The sequence below is a fragment of the Hyla sarda genome, chromosome 8 (assembly GCF_029499605.1).
Source record: "Hyla sarda isolate aHylSar1 chromosome 8, aHylSar1.hap1, whole genome shotgun sequence".
In the NCBI taxonomy this organism is placed as follows: Eukaryota; Metazoa; Chordata; class Amphibia; order Anura; family Hylidae; genus Hyla; species Hyla sarda.
In genome coordinates, this window is record NC_079196.1 from 141,547,786 (window position 1) to 141,566,430 (window position 18,645).

Consider the following 18,645-nt stretch of genomic DNA (forward strand, 5'->3'; position numbering starts at 1 on the left):
TTGAAGTGGATTTGAGGTGCCTTTCTGTGAGAAATACCCCATCATCATTATAGAAACTACTCCCCTCAAAGTATTTAAAATGACATTCAGAAAGTTTGTTCACCCTTTAGGTGTTTCACAAGAATAGCAGCAAAGTGGAGGAGAAAAATCAAAACCTGCATTTTTTACACTAACATGTTTTTGTAGACCCATATTTTTTATTTTTACATAGGGTAAATGGAGAAAAAGCCCCCCGAAATGTGTAACCCAATTTCTCTTGAGGAAGGAAATACCTCATATGTGGATGTAAAGTGCTTTGGGGGCACACTAGAGGGCTCAGAAGAGAAGGAGCGACAATGGGATTTTAAAGAGCAAATTCAGCTGAAATGGTTTTTAGGGGGCATGTCGCATTTAGGAAGCCCCCATGGTGCCAGAACAGCAAAAAACACCCCACATGGCAAACTATTTTGGAAACTAAACCCCTCAGGGAACGTAACAAGGGGTACAGTGAGCCTTAACACCCCACAGGTGTTCGACAAATTTTCAATAAAGTTGGACGTGAAAATAAAATAAAATAAATTTTCACTAAAATGCTGATGTTACCCCAAATTTTTCAGTTTCACAAGGGGTAATAGTTGAAAATGTCCCCCAAAATGTGAAACCCCAATTATCTCGAGTAAGGAAATATCTCATAGGAGGATGTAAAGTGACCAGCGGGTGCACTAGAGGGCTCAGAAGGGAAGGAGCGGCATTGGGCTTTTGGAAAGCAAATTTTACTGAAATGGTTTTTGGGGGGCATGTCTCATTTAGGAAGCCCCATCGATGTCAGAACAGCAAAAAACACCCCACATGGCACACTATTTGGAAAACTACAACCCTCAAGGAATGTAACAAGGGGTACAGAGAGCATTTACACCCCACTGGCGTTTGACAGATCTTTGTAACAGTGGGCTGTCCAAATGAAAAATTACGTTCTTCATTTTCACGGACCACTGTTCCAAAAATCTGTCAGACACCTGTGGGGTGTTTAGGCTCACTATACCCCTAGTTACATTCCATGAGGGGGGTAGTTTCCGAAATGGGGTCACATGTGGGGGTTTATTTTTTTGCATTTATGTAACCAGCAGCCACCCCTGTGCAAATCACCAGTTTAGGCCTCAAAAGTACATAGTGCGCTCTCACTCCTGAACCATGTTGTTGGCCCGCAGAGCATTTTACGTCCGCATATGGATCATGTATTTCTGTACTTGGGAGAAAGTGTGTTACAAATTTAGGGGGTCTTTTTTTTCCCCATTTACCTCTTATAAAAATAAAATGTATGGGGCAACACCAGCATGTTGGTGTAAAAAAAAAAAAATTTACACTTACATGCTGGTGTAGACCCCAACTTTTCCTTTTCATAAGGCGTAAAAGGAAAAAAGCCACCAAAAATTTGTAGAGCAATTTCTCCCAAGTACGGAGATACCCCATATTTGGCCCTAAACTGTTGCCTTGAAATACGACAGGGCTCTGAACTGAGAGAGCTCCATGCGCATTTGAGGCCTAAATTAGGGATTTTCATAGGGGTGTACCCGGATGCAAGCGTTACACTTGCCTCCGCCACCAAAAATACTGTACGTCAGTTTTCCCCAAACAGGGTGCCTCCAGCTGTTGCAAAACTCCCAACATGCCTGGACAGTCAATGGCTGTCCGGCAATACTGGGAGTTGTTATTTTGCAACAGCTGGAGGCTCCGTTTTGGAAAAGCTGACGTACAAGAAGATTTTTATTTTTATTGGAGGGGGGGCACAATGTAAGGGTGTAGTGTATATGTAGTGTTTTACTCTTTAATTAGGGTTAGTGTAGTGTTTTTAGGGTACATTCACACGGGCGGAGGTTTACAGTGTGTTTCCCGCTGCAGCGGAAAATTTGCTGCATCTCAAACTTTAAGTGGGAAACTTGCTGTAAACACCCGCCCGTGTGAATGTACCCTGACAGACCGTACATGCTGGCAGTTGTAGTTATACAACAGTTGGAGGCACACTGGTTGGGATGGGGAAACACTGGGTTAGGTAACAGACTACCGCAGTGTTTCCGCACCACTGTCTGTTTCCTAATTCAGTGTTTCCCAACCTGTGTGCCCCCAGCTGTTGCAAAACTACAACTCTCAGCATGCATGGTCTGTCAGTGCATGCTGGGAGTTATAGTTTTGCAATAGCAGGAGGCACACATGTTGGGAAACAACGAGTTAGGAAAATTACAATGTTTCTTAACCAGTGTGCCTCTAGTTGTTGCAATACCACAACTCCCAGCATGCCCAGACAGCCGAAGGACATGTTGGAAGTTGTAGTTATGCAACAACTGGAGGAGAACAGTTTGCAGACCACTGTGTAGTGGTCTCCAAACTGTAGCCCTCCAGATGTTGCAAAACTTCAACTCCAAGCATGCCCAGACTGCCAAGGCATGCTGGGAGCTGTAGTTCGGCAACATCTGAAGGGCCAGATGTTGCTGAACTACAACTTCCAGCATGCCTGGACAGTCTCGGCAGGCTTTGAATTGACATCTGGAGCGCTACAGTTTGGACACCACTGTATAGTGTTCTCCAAACTGTGCCCTTCCAGATGTTACAGAACTACAACTCCCAGCATGCCTGGACTGTCTGGGCATGCTGAAAGTTGTAGTTTTTCAACATCTGGAAGGACACAGTTTGGAGACCACTGCACAGGAAATGAGCGTGCACCTCCGCCCCTGTCTTGCGATTCGACGATCAGTCCGCCGATCAGCCAATCGCAGGGGATAGGAGGAGGTGGCACCCTGCCACCCGCTCCTATCCTCCAGGATGATCTATAGACCGGTAAGTTTAACGTGCATTGTGGGTAAATTGTTTGAAGGACTTATAAGGGATTACATACAGGAATACATAGGGGATAATTGTATTATAAGTGATAGCCAGCATGGGATTACTAAGGATAGAAGTTGTCAAACCAATCTAATTTGCTTTTATGAAGAGGTGAGTAGAAGCCTTGACAGAGGAATGGCTGAGGATATAGTGTTTCTGGATTTTGCTAAAGCGTTTGATACTGTCCCTCATAGACGTCTGACAGGTAAGTTAAGGTCTTTGGGTTTGGAAATTTTAGTTTGTAACTGGATTGAACACTGGCTCATGGATCGTACCCAGAGAGTGGTGGTCAATGATTCGTACTCCGATTGGTCCCCGGTTATTAGTGGTGTACCCCAAGGTTCTGTACTGGGACCGCTGTTGTTTAATTTATTTATTAACGATATAGAGGATGGCATTAACAGCTCTGTTTCTATCTATGCAGATGACACCAAGCTTTGTAGCACGGTACAGTCTATAGAGGATGTGCATAAGTTACAAGATGACTTGGATAGACTAAGTGTCTGGGCATCCACTTGGCAAATGAGGTTCAATGTGAATAAATGTAAAGTTCTGCATCTGGGTACTAATAACCTGCATGCATCGTATGTCTTAGGGGGGATTAAACTGACAGAGTCACTGGTAGAGAAGGATCTGGGTGTACTTGTAGATCACAGACTACAGAATAGCATGCAATGTCAGGCTGCTGCTTCCAAGGCCGGCAGGATATTGTCATGTATAAAAAGAGGCATGGACTCGAGGGACAGGGACATAATACTCCCCATTTATAAAAGCATTGGTACGGCCTCACCTGGAATATGCTGTTCAGTTTTGCGCACCAGTCCATAAAAGGGACACTGTGGAGCTGGAGAGGGTGCAGAGACGCGCGACTAAACTAATATGGGGCATGGAACATCTTAGCTATGAGGAGCGATTAAAGGAGTTACAGAGAGAGAAGAGACGTGTAAGGGGAATATGATAAATGTATATAAGTATATTAATAGCCCATACAAAAAATATGGAGAAAAAATGTCCTAGGTTAAACCCCCCCAAAGGACGAGGGGGCACTCCCTCCGTCTGGAGAAGAAAAAGTTTAGTCTCAAGGGGCGACACGCCTTCTTTACCATGAGAACTGTGAACTTATGGAACAGTCTACCTCAAGAACTGGTCACAGCAGGAAAAATTAACAGCTTTAAAACAGGATTAGATACATTCCTGGAACAAAATAACGATACTTATGAAGAAATATAAAATCCCATCCCTTCCCCAATATCGCGCCACACCCCTACCCTTCAACTCCCTGGTTAAACTTGATGGACGTATGTCTTTTTTCAACCGTACTAACTATGTAACTATGATCGGGGCTGTCTCTGACAGCTCCGATCATCCCTATTTTCCGGGCTATCGGGTAATCAGAGACCCGATCAGCCGCAAGCCACCGATCTGAATTGATCGGCGATTTGCGGCAATCACCGACATATGGGGGGGGGGGTTCCTCAGGACCCCCCCCAAGCATTTGTACAGGATGCCTGCTGAATGATTTAAGCAGGCATTCCTGTCCGGTCCCCGGGCGTACAGGTATGCCCTTGGTCCTTAAGTACCAGGGAGCAAGGGCGTACCTGTACGCCCTTCGACCCCAAGAGGTTAATAACAAAGATGGATCTGTAACTCATTAATGATGCATATTCACACAGATAAGCTTTTTCTGTAGTCAATGTACCTTAAGCAAAGCTTTTTGCATTTCTGTTGAATGTTCATAACCAGCTGCTTCAATGCATTTTGATACAGCTACAGGAAGCAGGTTTTGATCCTTTATCTCACGAAGATAGTCATCAGCCTTCTGGCTTTCTTTCTAAAATTAAATAAATAAATATATGAATAGGCAAAGTGACCATTGCTTGCATTTTTCTGTTTACAGTATGTTTAACAAGAAAAAGATGGATTACTTACCGGTAATCTGTTTTTTCAAGAACCCATGACAGCACCCCTGGAGAGGACCTCCCACTGTAGGACAGGAAACCTGGATATAAAAATGGACCTCCTTCCTATCCACCCTCAGTTAAATACAAAATTTACAAAAATGAAAAGGAAGGGATTTCCGAGGGGTGCTGTCATGGGTTCTCGAAAAACAGATTACCGGTAAGTAATCCATCTTTAACCCATCACCCATGACAGCACCCCTGGAGACTAGAATAGAAATAACTTGGGGGGGGGGGACAGCAGCCTGAAGAACCTTTCGACCAAAACTTAGATCGCCAACTGGTTCTAGGTGCAACCTGTAGGGTTTCAGAAAAGTATGGCTAGATGACCAGGTGGCTGCCCTACAAATTTGGTCTATAGAAGCTTCCGCTTTTTCAGCCCAAGATGCCCTAGTGGAATGAGCTTTAAAGAAAGAAGGGGGTCCAGACTTTATGCCTCATAAGCCATGCTAATGGCAAGTTTAATCCACCTAGTAATAGTGGATCTAGAGGCAGCTTTACCCCTATTAGGGTCAGAAAACTGAGAGGGGGGCGTGGCTTGGATGGCTAACTGAGCGGACGTGTGTGCTGCAAGCTCCTGCCATCCTGTCTGAATCCTGTTACCTATCCCTGCCATCCTGACTGCTATTAAGGACTGAGCAATACCCCCGTGCCTCTGCTTCTTGCTGACACAGTTTTTTTTTTGTCTGGATCCCACTGCCTCCTGCTCTCCCGGATGCTCCGGTCTCCCCTGCGGCCTTCGCTCCAGGACTGCGCCCTGAACTGACCTGCCTGACCGCGGCCTCCCTCCGCAGCTCTCCTGAAGATATCTGTGGCCCTTCATCTGCTCCGGAGGTTGTGAGTACTCGGGCCCTTGTGAGAACGGTCCCGTGTGGCCTGAACCCAGCGCTGAGGACGCGCACACTCCACATGTGTGCGGGCGCCATCGTGGGGAAGCTCCACTGTGGTCTCTCTCTGCTCCCCCGCACGGCCGCTCCCCCTGCTGCTTACCTCACGGCAGTCGCGTGTCCCAGTTCTGCATACCAGAGGGTGGCGGGGGGCTGTCCACACCGGCTCGGACAGCTGTGGACCCCTGAGGATTGAGAGCGGTGTGTGTGCAGGGACGCTCTCCCTGACCTGCTGTGGGTTCGCTCCAACCTATTGAGACCCTGGAGTGCGGGAGGACTGTGCATGGGCCTGGCTGCTAAGTGGTGCTACAGGGCTCTGTGAAGTACCTACCTGGGCTGTTTATCACCTGCAGTCTGTGGAGCCTCCTCTGACCTCCTGGCCCTATCTTTTTCCTGTAATTGCTGTTTAACTGCTTGCTAGTGCTCCTGTGTTGCACTGTGCCCTCGGACTCTGCCCACCTAGGTGACCTGGACTGTGTGCTTACTTGTTGCACCTACTAGTGCTGGACTTCTCCGTCTGTGCTAATCTGCTAATACTATGGGTCACAGAGGCGGCCACAAGGAGGGTTGGTGCCCCCCACAATCTGGAGCTGGGTCCTCCTCAACTCAGGGCGGTGCTTCCGATTTTTCAGCAGGAGGTGGCGGCGCGGCTGGAGAGGTTTGTTTTGCGGCCTCCTTCACCTGACCGTAGAACGGCGCCTTTGCCTATGGCCGCTGCACTCTCTCCACCTGATCCCTTGGAGGACTATGGGCCTATGTTACAACCATCTAATGCTGACTCTCAGGTTCTGTTCCCCCCCCCACACACTCCGCCTGAGCTTGCTGGGGCTGTCGGCCCTTTGCCACATGGTCCGCCTGCAGAACCTTCCTTGGGGGCGGTGTTTGCTGAAATCCAGAGATGCAATCAGACCCTCTCCCGCATGACCACTCAGGAGGGGACAGTACAATCAGATGTCTCTCTAATCCGTCATGACCTGCAGAAAGTTACTGATCGTATCTCTTCAGCGGAGGGCCGTATTAGTGATGTTGAGGACACGGTTGTGCCCTTGGTTAGAGACTCTGCTACTCATGGACAGGCCATTGCTTCCCTCCAGGCTAAAGCGGATGACCTGGAAAATAGGCTCTGCAGGAATAATGTGCAGATTGTGGGAATGCCAGAAAAGGTTGAGGGGAGGAATTCTACTGAGTTTGTGGAGAGCTGGATGAAGGATTTATTTGGTGCGTCTAACCTTACCTCACTGTTTGCTGTGGAGCAGGCCCACAGGGTCCCTACTCGGCCCCTACCCCCTGGGAGCCCTCCACGATCTATGTTGGTGAAGCTGCTTCATTACAGAGACCGGGACATTATCCTGCGATTGGCGAGGGAGCGCCAGCCTCTCACTATGGATGGACACACCCTATCCTTTTTCCCTGACTACTCCGCTGAGGTCCAGAAGCGCAGGTCCACCTTCTTGGGGATTAAAAGGCGCCTGATGGCTCTAGATGTGCCTTACTCAATGCTTTACCCTGCGCGTCTGCGAGTGGTGGCTATGGAGTCTACTCATTTCTTTGATGGTGAGGACTCTGCAACTAGATTGTTGGACTCCTACGAGTCCCAAATCCCACGAGTCCCAAATTTCTTTGCTTTTGGGGGGGGGGGCAGTTGGAGTAGCGGGGTTCTAGTGTGTTTCCTAATGTCGATTATCGCAGTTGATTTGTTATTCATTATGCTACATGTTTACATTGTGGGATATGTTTCCTTATCACTGAATGCGGGAGTTAACTTGCAGGAGTATGCGACTGTTTCTTTCAGCTTGGTGTCCACTGATTTCACTTTCTATGTCATTTCTCTCCTGCTTTATTCTTTTGTGTGTCCTCCTTTCTTCTGACTGGTATGCGAGTATTGGTGCCCCCTTGTGCCGTGTTCTACGGCGATCCGAGTGTGTGCGGGTGTTTTGTTATCTGTTTTGTTTGTTTGATGTCCACTAAGATGTACCTTGAATATGCTATTATTTTTTGGCCGTCCTTATTATGTACGTTCTTTCCTTGGGGAGCATATGGATGCCCCCTAGGCAGCAGCTATTTCATTTGGTTTATTGCCTGGTATGGAGACTGTTAACATTTTGAGTTGGAATGTGCGGGGGCTGGGCGATCCCTCTAAGAGATACGCAGTTTTTGACTTGGTGAGACGCCTCCAGCCTGCTATACTTTGTCTTATGGAGACTCATTTGACTGACGAGACCACGTCCATGCTCCATAGGGCGTGGGTGGGACACTCGTTTCACTCTACTTTCTCCTCTCATGCCAGAGGGATCAGTATTCTGATTCATAAAACCATTCAATTTAAAGTCCTGTCTACCTCCATTGATACGGAGGGCAGATTTGTTTGTGTGCCCTGTGAGGTGTCTCGCCGACTGTTAATTCTTGTGGGTGTCTACATTCCCCCCCCGCTTATGATGGGTCTATCTTCCAACACATTGTATCCATTGTTTCTGGACTCCCTGTTGCCCCGATTCTGCTGTGTAGAGACTTTAACCAATATTTGGATGTGTCCCTAGAAACATTTTGGGGTGCACAGGCTTCCCCGCCTTCTAGACCTACGGGCCTGGCACAGGTTTTAGGGGAGTTGGGTTTGATAGATTTATGGCGCCCTCGTAATCCATCCCTGGCTCAATTTTCTTGCTTTTCCACGTCCCACAGGACGTTGTCTAGAATAGATTTGGCTATTGGAGATGCGGATATGGTTCATATGGTAGGGGAGGTGGAGTACTTCGCTAGAGGATTGTCGGACCATTCTCCTATTCGTCTTGAACTAAAGTTGGTTGATGGTTCTAGGGTGGGGGTGGGTCGCTTGCCATGGAGACTGAATCCGTTCTGGCTGCAACTCTTATCCACCTCAGAAATAATTACTACTGAGTTGCGTGATTTCATCACCTCCAATGCTGGCTTGGCGTCGGTCTCTGTGGTCTGGGACTCCCTCAAAGCGTATCTGAGGGGACATTTTATTAGAGATATTAGTATTAATAAGACTATGACCAGGGAGAAGTTGGTGCGGTTGCAGAAGGCGGTAGTGACAGCTGAAAACACCTATGTTCATGCTCCCACGGATGCATCGCAATCGCGGTGGATTCAAGCCCAGTCCCTCTATAACCGTTTTTAGAGGAAGCTGCTGATCATAAGCGCTTCTTTGTTAAACAACAGTACTTTGAGAGTGGGGAGGGGTCGGGCAAACTGCTTGCATCTATAGCTAGGGCTCAGCAGGGAGTAGCCTCTATTGGGTGCCTTCGGGACTCTAGGGGGAATGAGGTTACTGATGATGGAGCTATTCTACAGGTAATGCTGGAGTTCTATAGGGACACCTATGCTTCTAAAACTACTTGTTCCCCTACTGAACTTGCGGAATATTTGGGTAGCGTTTCCCTCCGCTCTCTTTACCCAGACCAGAGGGGCGAGCTGGACTCGCCCCTCGCTCTGGAGGAACTGGAGGCGGCTTTGAAGGATTCTGCTAGTGAGAAATCTCGGGGACCAGACGGCCTCCCTGCTGAGGTTTATAAACTTTCAGGGTGTGCTGCTGCCGCAGCTGTTGCAGGCGCTCCAGTCGGCAGAGGTGGAGGGATCTCTCCCTCGCTCTATGTTGGAGGCTTCCGTAATACTCATCCCGAAGCCTGGAAAGGACCCGTTACTTGTGGGATCCTATAGACCTATTTCGCTCCGGTGTGCTGATGTTAAGCTGCTGGCTCGGGCGCTCGCGAACAGGTTGGCCAAAGTGGTTTTGTCATTGGTGCACGGGGACCAAACTGGATTTATGCCAGGGAAGTCGACAACGGATAATATTCGTAGGGTGTTCCTTAATCTCCAGATGACACCGGAGGGTGCGGGTGCCCGATCTATTTTTTCACTCTATTTTGGTAGGATGGAGGAGAGGGTGGAGCTCTATGCGGATGATATGCTACTGTTCTTGGGAGATACTGCTCGCTCGCTGGCTCCGGTTATGCAGTGGATCTCAGACTTTGGTTCTTTCTCCGATCTGATGATTAACTGGGATAAGTCGGTGCTAATGCCCCTGGATACGTTGCCCCCTATCCCCCTGATAACGGATTCTCATATTCTGGTTGTTACTAAATTTAAGTACCTGGGGACTCAGATAACTCCCTTGATTCATGACTATATTCCGCACAATTTAGTCCCTCTTTTAGATAAGAGCTCTCAAAAAGTAGAAGTTTGGAATAAGCTACCCCTGTCTGTAGTCGGACGTACTAATTTGACAAAGATGGTGTTAATGCCCCAACTCCTTTATATTTTACAGAACTCTCCGGTATGGATTACGATGGCTTACTTCCACTGGATTCAGCGTCTCTTCAGGTGACTTGTTTGGGGAGGGGGGGGGGGGGGGGGAGGCCTGCTAGGATACAGTTAGAGACACTGCAGAGCGGTAAATCCTCTGGGGGGTTGGCCCTTCCTAGTCCCTTCCTTTACTTTCTGGCTTCCCAGTTGCACCAAATTAGGGGCTGGGCGGGAGCTCATATCGTGGGCCCAGCGAGCAGGTTGTTTATGGCCAAACATGGGGGTAGGGTCCCTCTACATATCTTAGAGATCGGTGCACTCACTAGACCTCCGGATGACTCTCCCACCACTAGGCTATTGTGTAAATTATGGGGACGGGTTAAGGCTATCCTAAATTTAACGGGCTATACTAGGTTTACTCCCCTGTGTCATAACCCGGCCTTGCAGGAGTTCTTCGCTTTCCATGATTCTGGGAAGCGAGGGGTCTGAGTACTCTTGACCAGCTGTGTACGACTGGTGTATTTAAATCATTTGGGGATCTCCAGAGTGAGCTTGGCCTGCCTAATTCCTCCTTTTTTCGGTACTTGCAACTTCGACATGTGTATGAGGCGCATGGCGGGTTAGGTTCGCTGGGGATCGCTGGGCAAATGTAATTATTGAATCTGTGGTTACCAAGAGGGAGTCGGCGGGGGTTATCTCTTGTATCGGGAGCAGCTCAGCTCCTACCATACTGGCTTTCCTCTGCTGGTGCGGGGTAAATGGGAAGCTGATGTGGGTCCCTTGACTGATGACGAATGGACTACTGTCCTGGCCCTCACCCCCCTTCTTGTCTCTCTCGGAGAACAGTCTGTCCCAGTTATACCTGGTGCACAGGGTGTATAAAACTCCAGCTTTATTGCATAAAATAAGTATACGAACTGATTCTGCCTGTCCTAGGTGTAGTCAATTTAATGCTAATTTACTTCACATGATGTGGAACTGTGTGCATCTGGTACCTTTCTGGAGGGATGTATTGCTCTTAATTCACAGAGTGTATGGGATTACTTTGTCACTAGCCCCTAAGTTGTGTCTTTTGAGCCTTACTGGATGTGACTCTGAACCCTCGGGTGCAGAGATTGGGATGCTATGGGTATTTACCAGGCTAGGAAGCTGATAGCCCAATAATGGATTAGAGATAACCCCCCTACTATTACTGATCTTATTGCTAGACTGTCACTTATTGTTCGTATGGAGAGAGATATATATGAAAAGCGGAAAGCTACCCGTAAGTTCCAGGCAGTTTGGGGACCTTGGATGCATGTTTTTGATCGACAATCTGCTAGTACATAATGGGATCCTTCTCCTAGGGATTGAATGTGTGAGTGGGGTCCAGGTGTGTCTGCTTGAGATCCTTGGCTCACCGTGCTGCTCCTTGTATATGATCTCTCCTATTTTCTGTTCTCTTTACTGTGTGCGCGCCTGCCTCGGTGCGGTTTCAGGTTGACCCTTTACTGCCGACTTAAGGCTTTTTATTTGATGGATGTGCCTTATGTTATTTGACGGCTTATCTGTCTTACTTGCGGACATTTGGTGGAAACTTGGGTACTGTTACTGGGTGGGGGTGGGACTGCAGGGGTGGTGGTTGGGATTGTTTTTTTGTTGTTGTATGGTGTGTATTTGTTTATCTTGAAAAATACCTTAATAAAAATATCTGATTTAAAAAAAAAAAAGAAAACTGTAAGAGAAGGTTTTCAGATGTACGAAAACTTTTTGTAGAATCAATATAAGTAATTAAACACCTTCTTACATCTGGATTATGAAAACGTTTTTCTTTATCATTAGAAGGATTATTACAGAAGGAAGGGAAAATGTCTTGATTTTGGTGAAAATCGGACACTACTTTAGGCAAGTGTGGTAATGTTCTCATTACAACCCTATCATCTAGAATCTTGGTATAAGGGGCAAAAGCAGAAAGGGCATGTAATTCTCCCACCCTTCTTACTGTGGTGACAGCCAAGAGAAAAGCTAATTTAATTGTTGAAATTTTAATGGAAACAGAATCTAGAGGTTCAAAAGCAGGAGTCATGAGGGCATCTAGAACTAAAGTGAGATCCCATGGAGGAACTAAGGACCTAGTTGAAGGACGGAGTCTGGAAGCCCCTACCAGAAACCTTTTAATAAGGTTTAGAGCAGAGACCTGAACCTTGAGAGAATTGGGACTAAGGCCTAACTCTAGCCTTCTGCAGAAAACTGAGGATAACAGGGATCCTAGGTTCTCCTAAGGGATCTACTTCATCACCTGCAAAATTAAGAAAAGCTTTCCAAGATCTAAGGTAGATTTTTGAGGTTACTTCTTTATTGCTTGCAAGAAAGGTACTAATTACCCCATCAGTGAAGACTCCAATATTAAGGATTATCCTTTCAGCATCCAGGCCGTGAGATGCAGATGAGGGGATGGAGGATGCAGAACTGGGCCCTGAGAGAGGAGATCTTTCCTGTCTGGAAGAACCCACGTTTGGCAGACTGACAGAGTCCTCTCAGAAGGGTAAACCAAGGTCTCCGGGGCCAGAAGGAAGCAATGAGCAAGACTTGTGCGTGGTCCTGTTTAATTTTCCTTAGCACTGCTGGGATTAAGCAGAATGGGGGGGGGGGGGGGGGAGTGTACCCTACTCCCCTTGTCCACGCCTGTGAGAAAGCGTCCACTGCAGATGGATGATCCAGAGGATTTAGAGAGTAGAACTTGGGAAGCTTTTTGTTTAGTTTTGAAGCAAATAGATCTACTGAGAAGACTCCAAATCTGTGACTTATACTGAAGACTTCCAGATTTAGTGATCACTCTGATTGGCTCATCTTGTTTCTGCTGAGAAAGTCTGCTATGGTATTCTCTTTGCCCTTCAAGTGTACTGCCCTTATAGATGACACAGGGGTGTCTGCCCAAAGAAAAATGTGAGATGTCAGGTCCATAAGTTGTTTGGATCTTGTTCCCCCCTGCTTGTTGAAGTATGCTACTGTGGTTGTGTTGTCTGTATAGATTAAGACATCCTTCTCTTTCACTTGATGAGACAGGCAGAGAAGTGCCTGATAGACTGCTGAGAGCTCCTTGTAATTTGAAGAGGAAGGAGCTAGATGTGGATCCCACTCCCACTGAAGCAGATGAGCCCACGTGAGCTCCCCAGCCCCAAGGACTGGCGTCTGTTGTGATCCTTACTACTGAGGTGGGAAACCAGGGAACTCCTTTGGATAGGTTTTGCGGAACCAGCCACCACCTGAGGGAGAACCTTTGGTTCAGGGAAGATATTTCCCCATTCCACTGGGAAAGGATGTCTAGCTGAAGCTCTCTTGACCTGAACTGGACCCACCTTACTGCTGGGATTGCTGCTGTCCTGAGACCTAGGACCGACATGGCTTCTCTGAAAGAAGGGAGTGTGGGATAGAAATAGATTCAGTACCTTCTCTTGAAGTGATAGTTGTTTCGCTGGAGGCAGGTTTGCCATCTGAGAAGTTGAGTTCAGGGATATCCCCAAAAACTGACAGGTCCTGGAGGGAACAAGTCAGGATTTCTTTAGGTTCAGGTTCCAACCTAGGAATGTGAGGATTGAATTTACAGACTGTATCTGTTGGATAAGCAGATCTTCTGAACTAGCTACAATAAGGAAGTCTTCTAGATATGGGACTATAAGAATGTCCTTTGTTCTGAAAAGGAGACTGTCTCTGCCATTACTTTTGTAAACACTCTGGGTGCTTGAGATACCCTGAAAGGTAGAGCTCTATATTGAAGGTGGACCCGTTTCCCTTCTAAGAATACCGCTACTCTGAGGATGTTTTGATGGGAGGAATGGTTTGGGATGTGATAGTCTGCATCCTCCAAATCGATTGAAGCCATCACACAGTTTGGGAATAGAAAACTGATAGTCGACTTGATTGATTCCATGCAGAATTTTTTGTATGATAGAAATTTGTTCAGGGTTGAGAGATTGATGATTAGCCTGAACGCCCCTGAGGGTTTTATTTTTTTACTAGAAAAAGGGAGGAATAGAATCCCTGCTTTTCTTCCGATAGGGAAACTGGGACAAGAACCCTCTTTTGCAGGAGGGACTTGACCTCTAGACACATTGCCGATTTGTTTTTGTGTATCGGTCATCACTCCCGTGGGGAGATACCTGTCTGGGGGAATGGTATTGAACTCCAGGAGGAGTCCCGAGGAGATGGTATTTAGGACCCAGGGGCTTGAGGAAATGGTCCCCCAAGCTGCCGCAAATCTGGACAGGTGTCCCCCTACTGGAGTGAAGGTGTCATTGTTGGGAATCTTTGGGACGGAAGTGTCTATTGGGATTAAAGAGGAATCCCCTACCCCTCCCTGACACCTTACATTTTTTTATTTTGGTTCCCTTGAAAGGAATGCCTTCCCTGCCCCTAAAGGATGAGTCAGACTCTCTAGGGGGAACAGGAAACCCTTTCTTCTTATCAGAGGCCTTAAGGAGAATGTCGTCTAATGGAGGTCCGAAGAGAAGGTCACCTGCACAAGGTATAGCACAGAGTTTTGATTTAGATGTGACGTCTCTTTTCCATGATCTAAGCCAGATGGCTCTCCTGGCTGAGTTTGATAATGCTGCAGACCTAGCAGAGGATCCAACAAGATCCAACGCTGAATCTGCTAGAAAGTTTGCAGCCTTGGAAATTACAGGAAAGGAATCTAAAAGGGCAGAGCAAATTTTTTTTTTTAAATCTTCGCCAAATCAATAAGGGGGGATCTATCCCATTTTTTTGTGATTTCTTCCTCAAACGGATATTTTCTTTTAAGGTATTTAGTAAGGTAGGAATTCTTTTCCGGCTGACTCAATTCCTCATCAATAAGTGCTCTGACTTTATTATGGAGGCTGAAAGTGCGTCTATCTTTAGGACCTAGACCCTCATAGAGCGCATCCTCAGCTGATAAAGGCTCTTTACTTTCTTCCACATTCATAGTAATATGGATAAGTTGATCCGTATCCTCATGGGTAATCCAAGATATAGTACCCGGATCTTCTATTTCTTCATCAGAAGATAAGACTTCTCCCTCTTCTCCTATATTGGACTCATGTGGTGGGGATTGGGACAATGGGGCAGGGAGTACAGCCACATCCTTATCCCTTGCAAGACCTAAGCCCTGTAGAGAATTTTTGAGCTCATCCTTAAATCATTTTTTTGATGGTTAATGCTAAGGAGGAAGATTCCTTAGCAACTAGTGAGTCTACACAGGAAAGACAGATGGCTCTCTTATATGAGGGGTCTAGTGGACCTCTACATTGCGTACATTCTATATTATGCATTTTAGATTACGTTTTCCTAGGGGCCTCAGCTGAGTTTTTATCTGCCTACAATAAAGCACATGATAACCCCAATTAGACCATAGACAATGAAAAAATGAAAAGGTCTCACCCAAGGAAGCTGTCATACCAGGCTGGAGCTCTTGGTTTGGCACGTCCACTTTCTTTCCCAGTCTCAGGCATGCTGGAGAAGGTCTTCGACTTGGACTGGAATATAGGCACCACCTCAGGATCCACTGCAGTATGAAGGACTGCATTGGTGCAGGAGGAATCTCTGGACGCAGGAGATCCAACAGACGCCCGGCTCTGGAATCTGCGTCTCTTGTAAATGTTTGCGCGCACGCCGCCCGTACGTACGTCCCCCGGAAGTGACGCATCTCCCAGGGTTGCTGGGCCGGACGTCATCACTGTGCGCCGCGTCTCCAGTCACATGCGCGCATGCTCACCGGAGGACGCACAGAGATGGGCGTGCTGGCCAGCCGACCCGCAGACTCCACAGTGCCCTCCTAAAAGGGACCACCACCGAACCCCGAGCCGGACACTGCCCGGCCCCACAGCAGCCAAGCCGGCGGCTCCCGTGGAGACTTACGCCAGCCGGGTCACCCCTCACAACCATCGGCAACGGAGGCCCCACAGCTCACCTAATGTCAGAGAAGAACTTCCAGGCCTCCTATCCATAGGACATGAAACCTGAACTGAGGGTGGCGAGGAAGGAGGTCCATTTTTATATCCAGATTTCCTGTCCTACAGTGGGAGGTCCTCTCCAGGTGTGCTGTCATGGGTGATGGGGAAAAAAAGTGATGTTTAAATAAGCACTGTCAGATAAAAAAAAAATTTATATGTTGTACATCTTGGCAAAATATTAACCTTTCTAATATACTTCATAAGAAAATTTTATTTCCTCTTTATAAAAATCATGGCTTTGTCCAAGCTTAAGCACAAGCATGGACAAAGTCAAGTAAGTGAAGGTGGGCTAGCACTCCTCTGTGCTCTCTACCGTCTGATAGCACTCCTCTGTGCTCTCTCCTGCCTGATAGCACTCCTCTGTGCTCTCTCCTGTCCTATCAGACAGGAGAGGGCACAGAGGAGAGCTAGCCCACCCTAACTTACTGAACTTTGTTATGAAGTATATTATAAACTTTCTTATGAAGTATATTATAAAGGTTACTGTTTTGCCAAGATGTACAACATATAAAGTTTTTGTATCTGACAGTGCCCATTTATACATTTATTTATACTTGACAAGTAGATACATTAATGTTAAGTATAAAGATGTCACAAATAAAAAAAAATTAAACTTTTTTTTCATGAGAATGTTGGCAAAAGCTTAAAAATAGCTAGTAAAAACTATACATGTTTTAAAAGGCAATAGTCACTCAATTGTATGGATACCAAATATATTTGTGTGTAACCTACAATTTACCACTCACAAATGTGCGGAATGTCTGCGGGAAAATACGGGTGGACATTCCGCAGCACTAGGACCACTCAGAAATGCGCCCTCTCCATAGACTGCTATGCATTTCTGAAGGTAAACCACAGAAACATTGAAAAGGTTCAATGATTCTGCGTATGCCAGAATCAGGATTTCCACAGCAGATATTCTGCCGTGTGCACAGTGCAGTAGAATCCCAACCAAACCAAGGCAACATTGCTGCAGCGGAATTTCCGAGTTGAATATCCGCGCAGAATTCTGCTCGGAAATTCTGCCTTTTCAACATAGCCTTAGGGTGTGCCTCGGATTCAGGAACAGATTTTTTAGATAAAAAAAAAAAAAATTAATTGTTAGGGCATATTGCTGGTATACATAAAAGTATTTGGCTTTTAATTGCACATACAAATTAACATAATTACAAGTTGACATTTACCTCATATTCTTTTTGTGCTTCCATCAAAAGTGCACCTGGGGCCATTGAAGCTATTTTGAAAATTTCTTCAGTAGCCTCTAACACAAAAAAATAAAATAAAAAAATAAATAAGAAACACATACTGTCACATGCAAGTTTGACCATGTACAGTAATACATATTCTAAGAATGCAGACAAATGGAAAAGCATGGATCCAGCTCCCGGAGAAGACAAATACTGGTAAAACGTAAGGTTTAATAGTGCACATTAAAAATGGTATGCTGCCATAGCAGCAAGTGACATGTCACTCAAGTAAAAACACACAGAGTGAAACTCCAACGCGTTTTGAGCCTAAGCTCGCCATGACTAAGAGCTTAGGCTCCAAACGCATCAGTGTTTCACTCTGTGTGTGTGTTTTTACTTGAGTGACATGTCACTTGCTGCTATGGCAAGTGACATTTTTAATGTGCACTATTAAAGTGTTACCAGTATTTTTGTTCTCCGGGAGCTGGATCCATGCTTTTGCATTTGTCTGCACCATGGGGGAGCGGTTCCCTGCATCCTTGCTTCCGGATCCTATTGCCAGTGCCTGTAGTGTATGAAGACCTGGTGAGCTGATTTACAACTGTTTCCATTTTTTACATTCTAAGAACGCTAGGGATGACCCTTATGTTTCTAATTACTGATCAATATATTAATATTAAAATGCCATTGCTGCTGGAAAAATATCTGTTCCCTTACCCTTTAACACAGATACATCAGAATGCTAAATGCAAACCATTTCATATTATCGCTTTGCCTGTAACTAAGACTAAAGCCTTGAAATGTAGACTATGGATACAAGACGTCTAAACATTGGACTTTGTGGAAAGATGCTGAAATCTTAAGCTAAGAGGACTTGCAAGATAATTACTTATGCTACGCCACACTCAAATGACCAATCAGCATATAGAACGACACATAATTTTACCTTTCACCCTCCCCTTTTTCTCAGTTTGTAAAAATCAAATTTACTTCCTGTAACAGAACTCCCTGGGGTACCGAGGAGGGAACCCATACCAACCTGGCGTGGTGTGAATTTTCTTACGTCGGAAATTAGTACAGCAATAGTCACTCACAGATTAAGGCCGCACATTAACAAATCCTTAACAAGAATACATATATCAACTACAGTTACTAGTGCCAAGCAAACTATAATGTGCGAAATACAAAAGATTGAAGGAAATCCATAGATACAATACCGGTAGCACTGGACCTGTCAGTGGAGCCAAGCTGCTCAACTTTCAAAGTGTGGCATGCCTCCTTGCTTGCCCTAACGTCCCATTCCCTCCTTAATTGATGTATAGAGCTCTGTATGGTAAAGTGGGGCTGAGAGGGGAGGGCAAGTGAAGAAGCAAGCCAGGCTGTGGTAGTTGACTGAGAAGAAAAAGGTGGCTTTATAAGTTGGTCTTTTATACCAAAAACGCTATCCAAGGGTGCCTGCAACACATATCAGCTGAGAGATTTCCTTAAAGCAACTGATAATACCCTTAGTACAGCTTAATACATG

The 18,645-nt window shown here is 46.2% G+C and overlaps 1 protein-coding gene across 5 annotated transcripts in view; it reads right to left on the minus strand.

Moving 5' to 3' along the window:
• The window catches only part of VPS16 (VPS16 core subunit of CORVET and HOPS complexes), a 309,167-nt gene that overhangs the window by 172,157 nt on the left and 118,365 nt on the right, over positions 1-18,645 (minus strand). For all 5 annotated transcript variants that reach the window (XR_008847136.1, XM_056535465.1, XM_056535467.1 and 2 more), the window contains exons 11-12: positions 17,118-17,194; positions 4,556-4,687 (exon numbers count right to left, since the gene is read on the minus strand). Coding sequence is in view for 4 of the 5 variants with exons in the window: in XM_056535465.1 (XP_056391440.1) it covers positions 4,556-4,687; positions 17,118-17,194 (209 nt within the window). In the remaining variant the exon portion in view is untranslated. The remainder of the gene's footprint in view (positions 1-4,555; positions 4,688-17,117; positions 17,195-18,645) is intronic.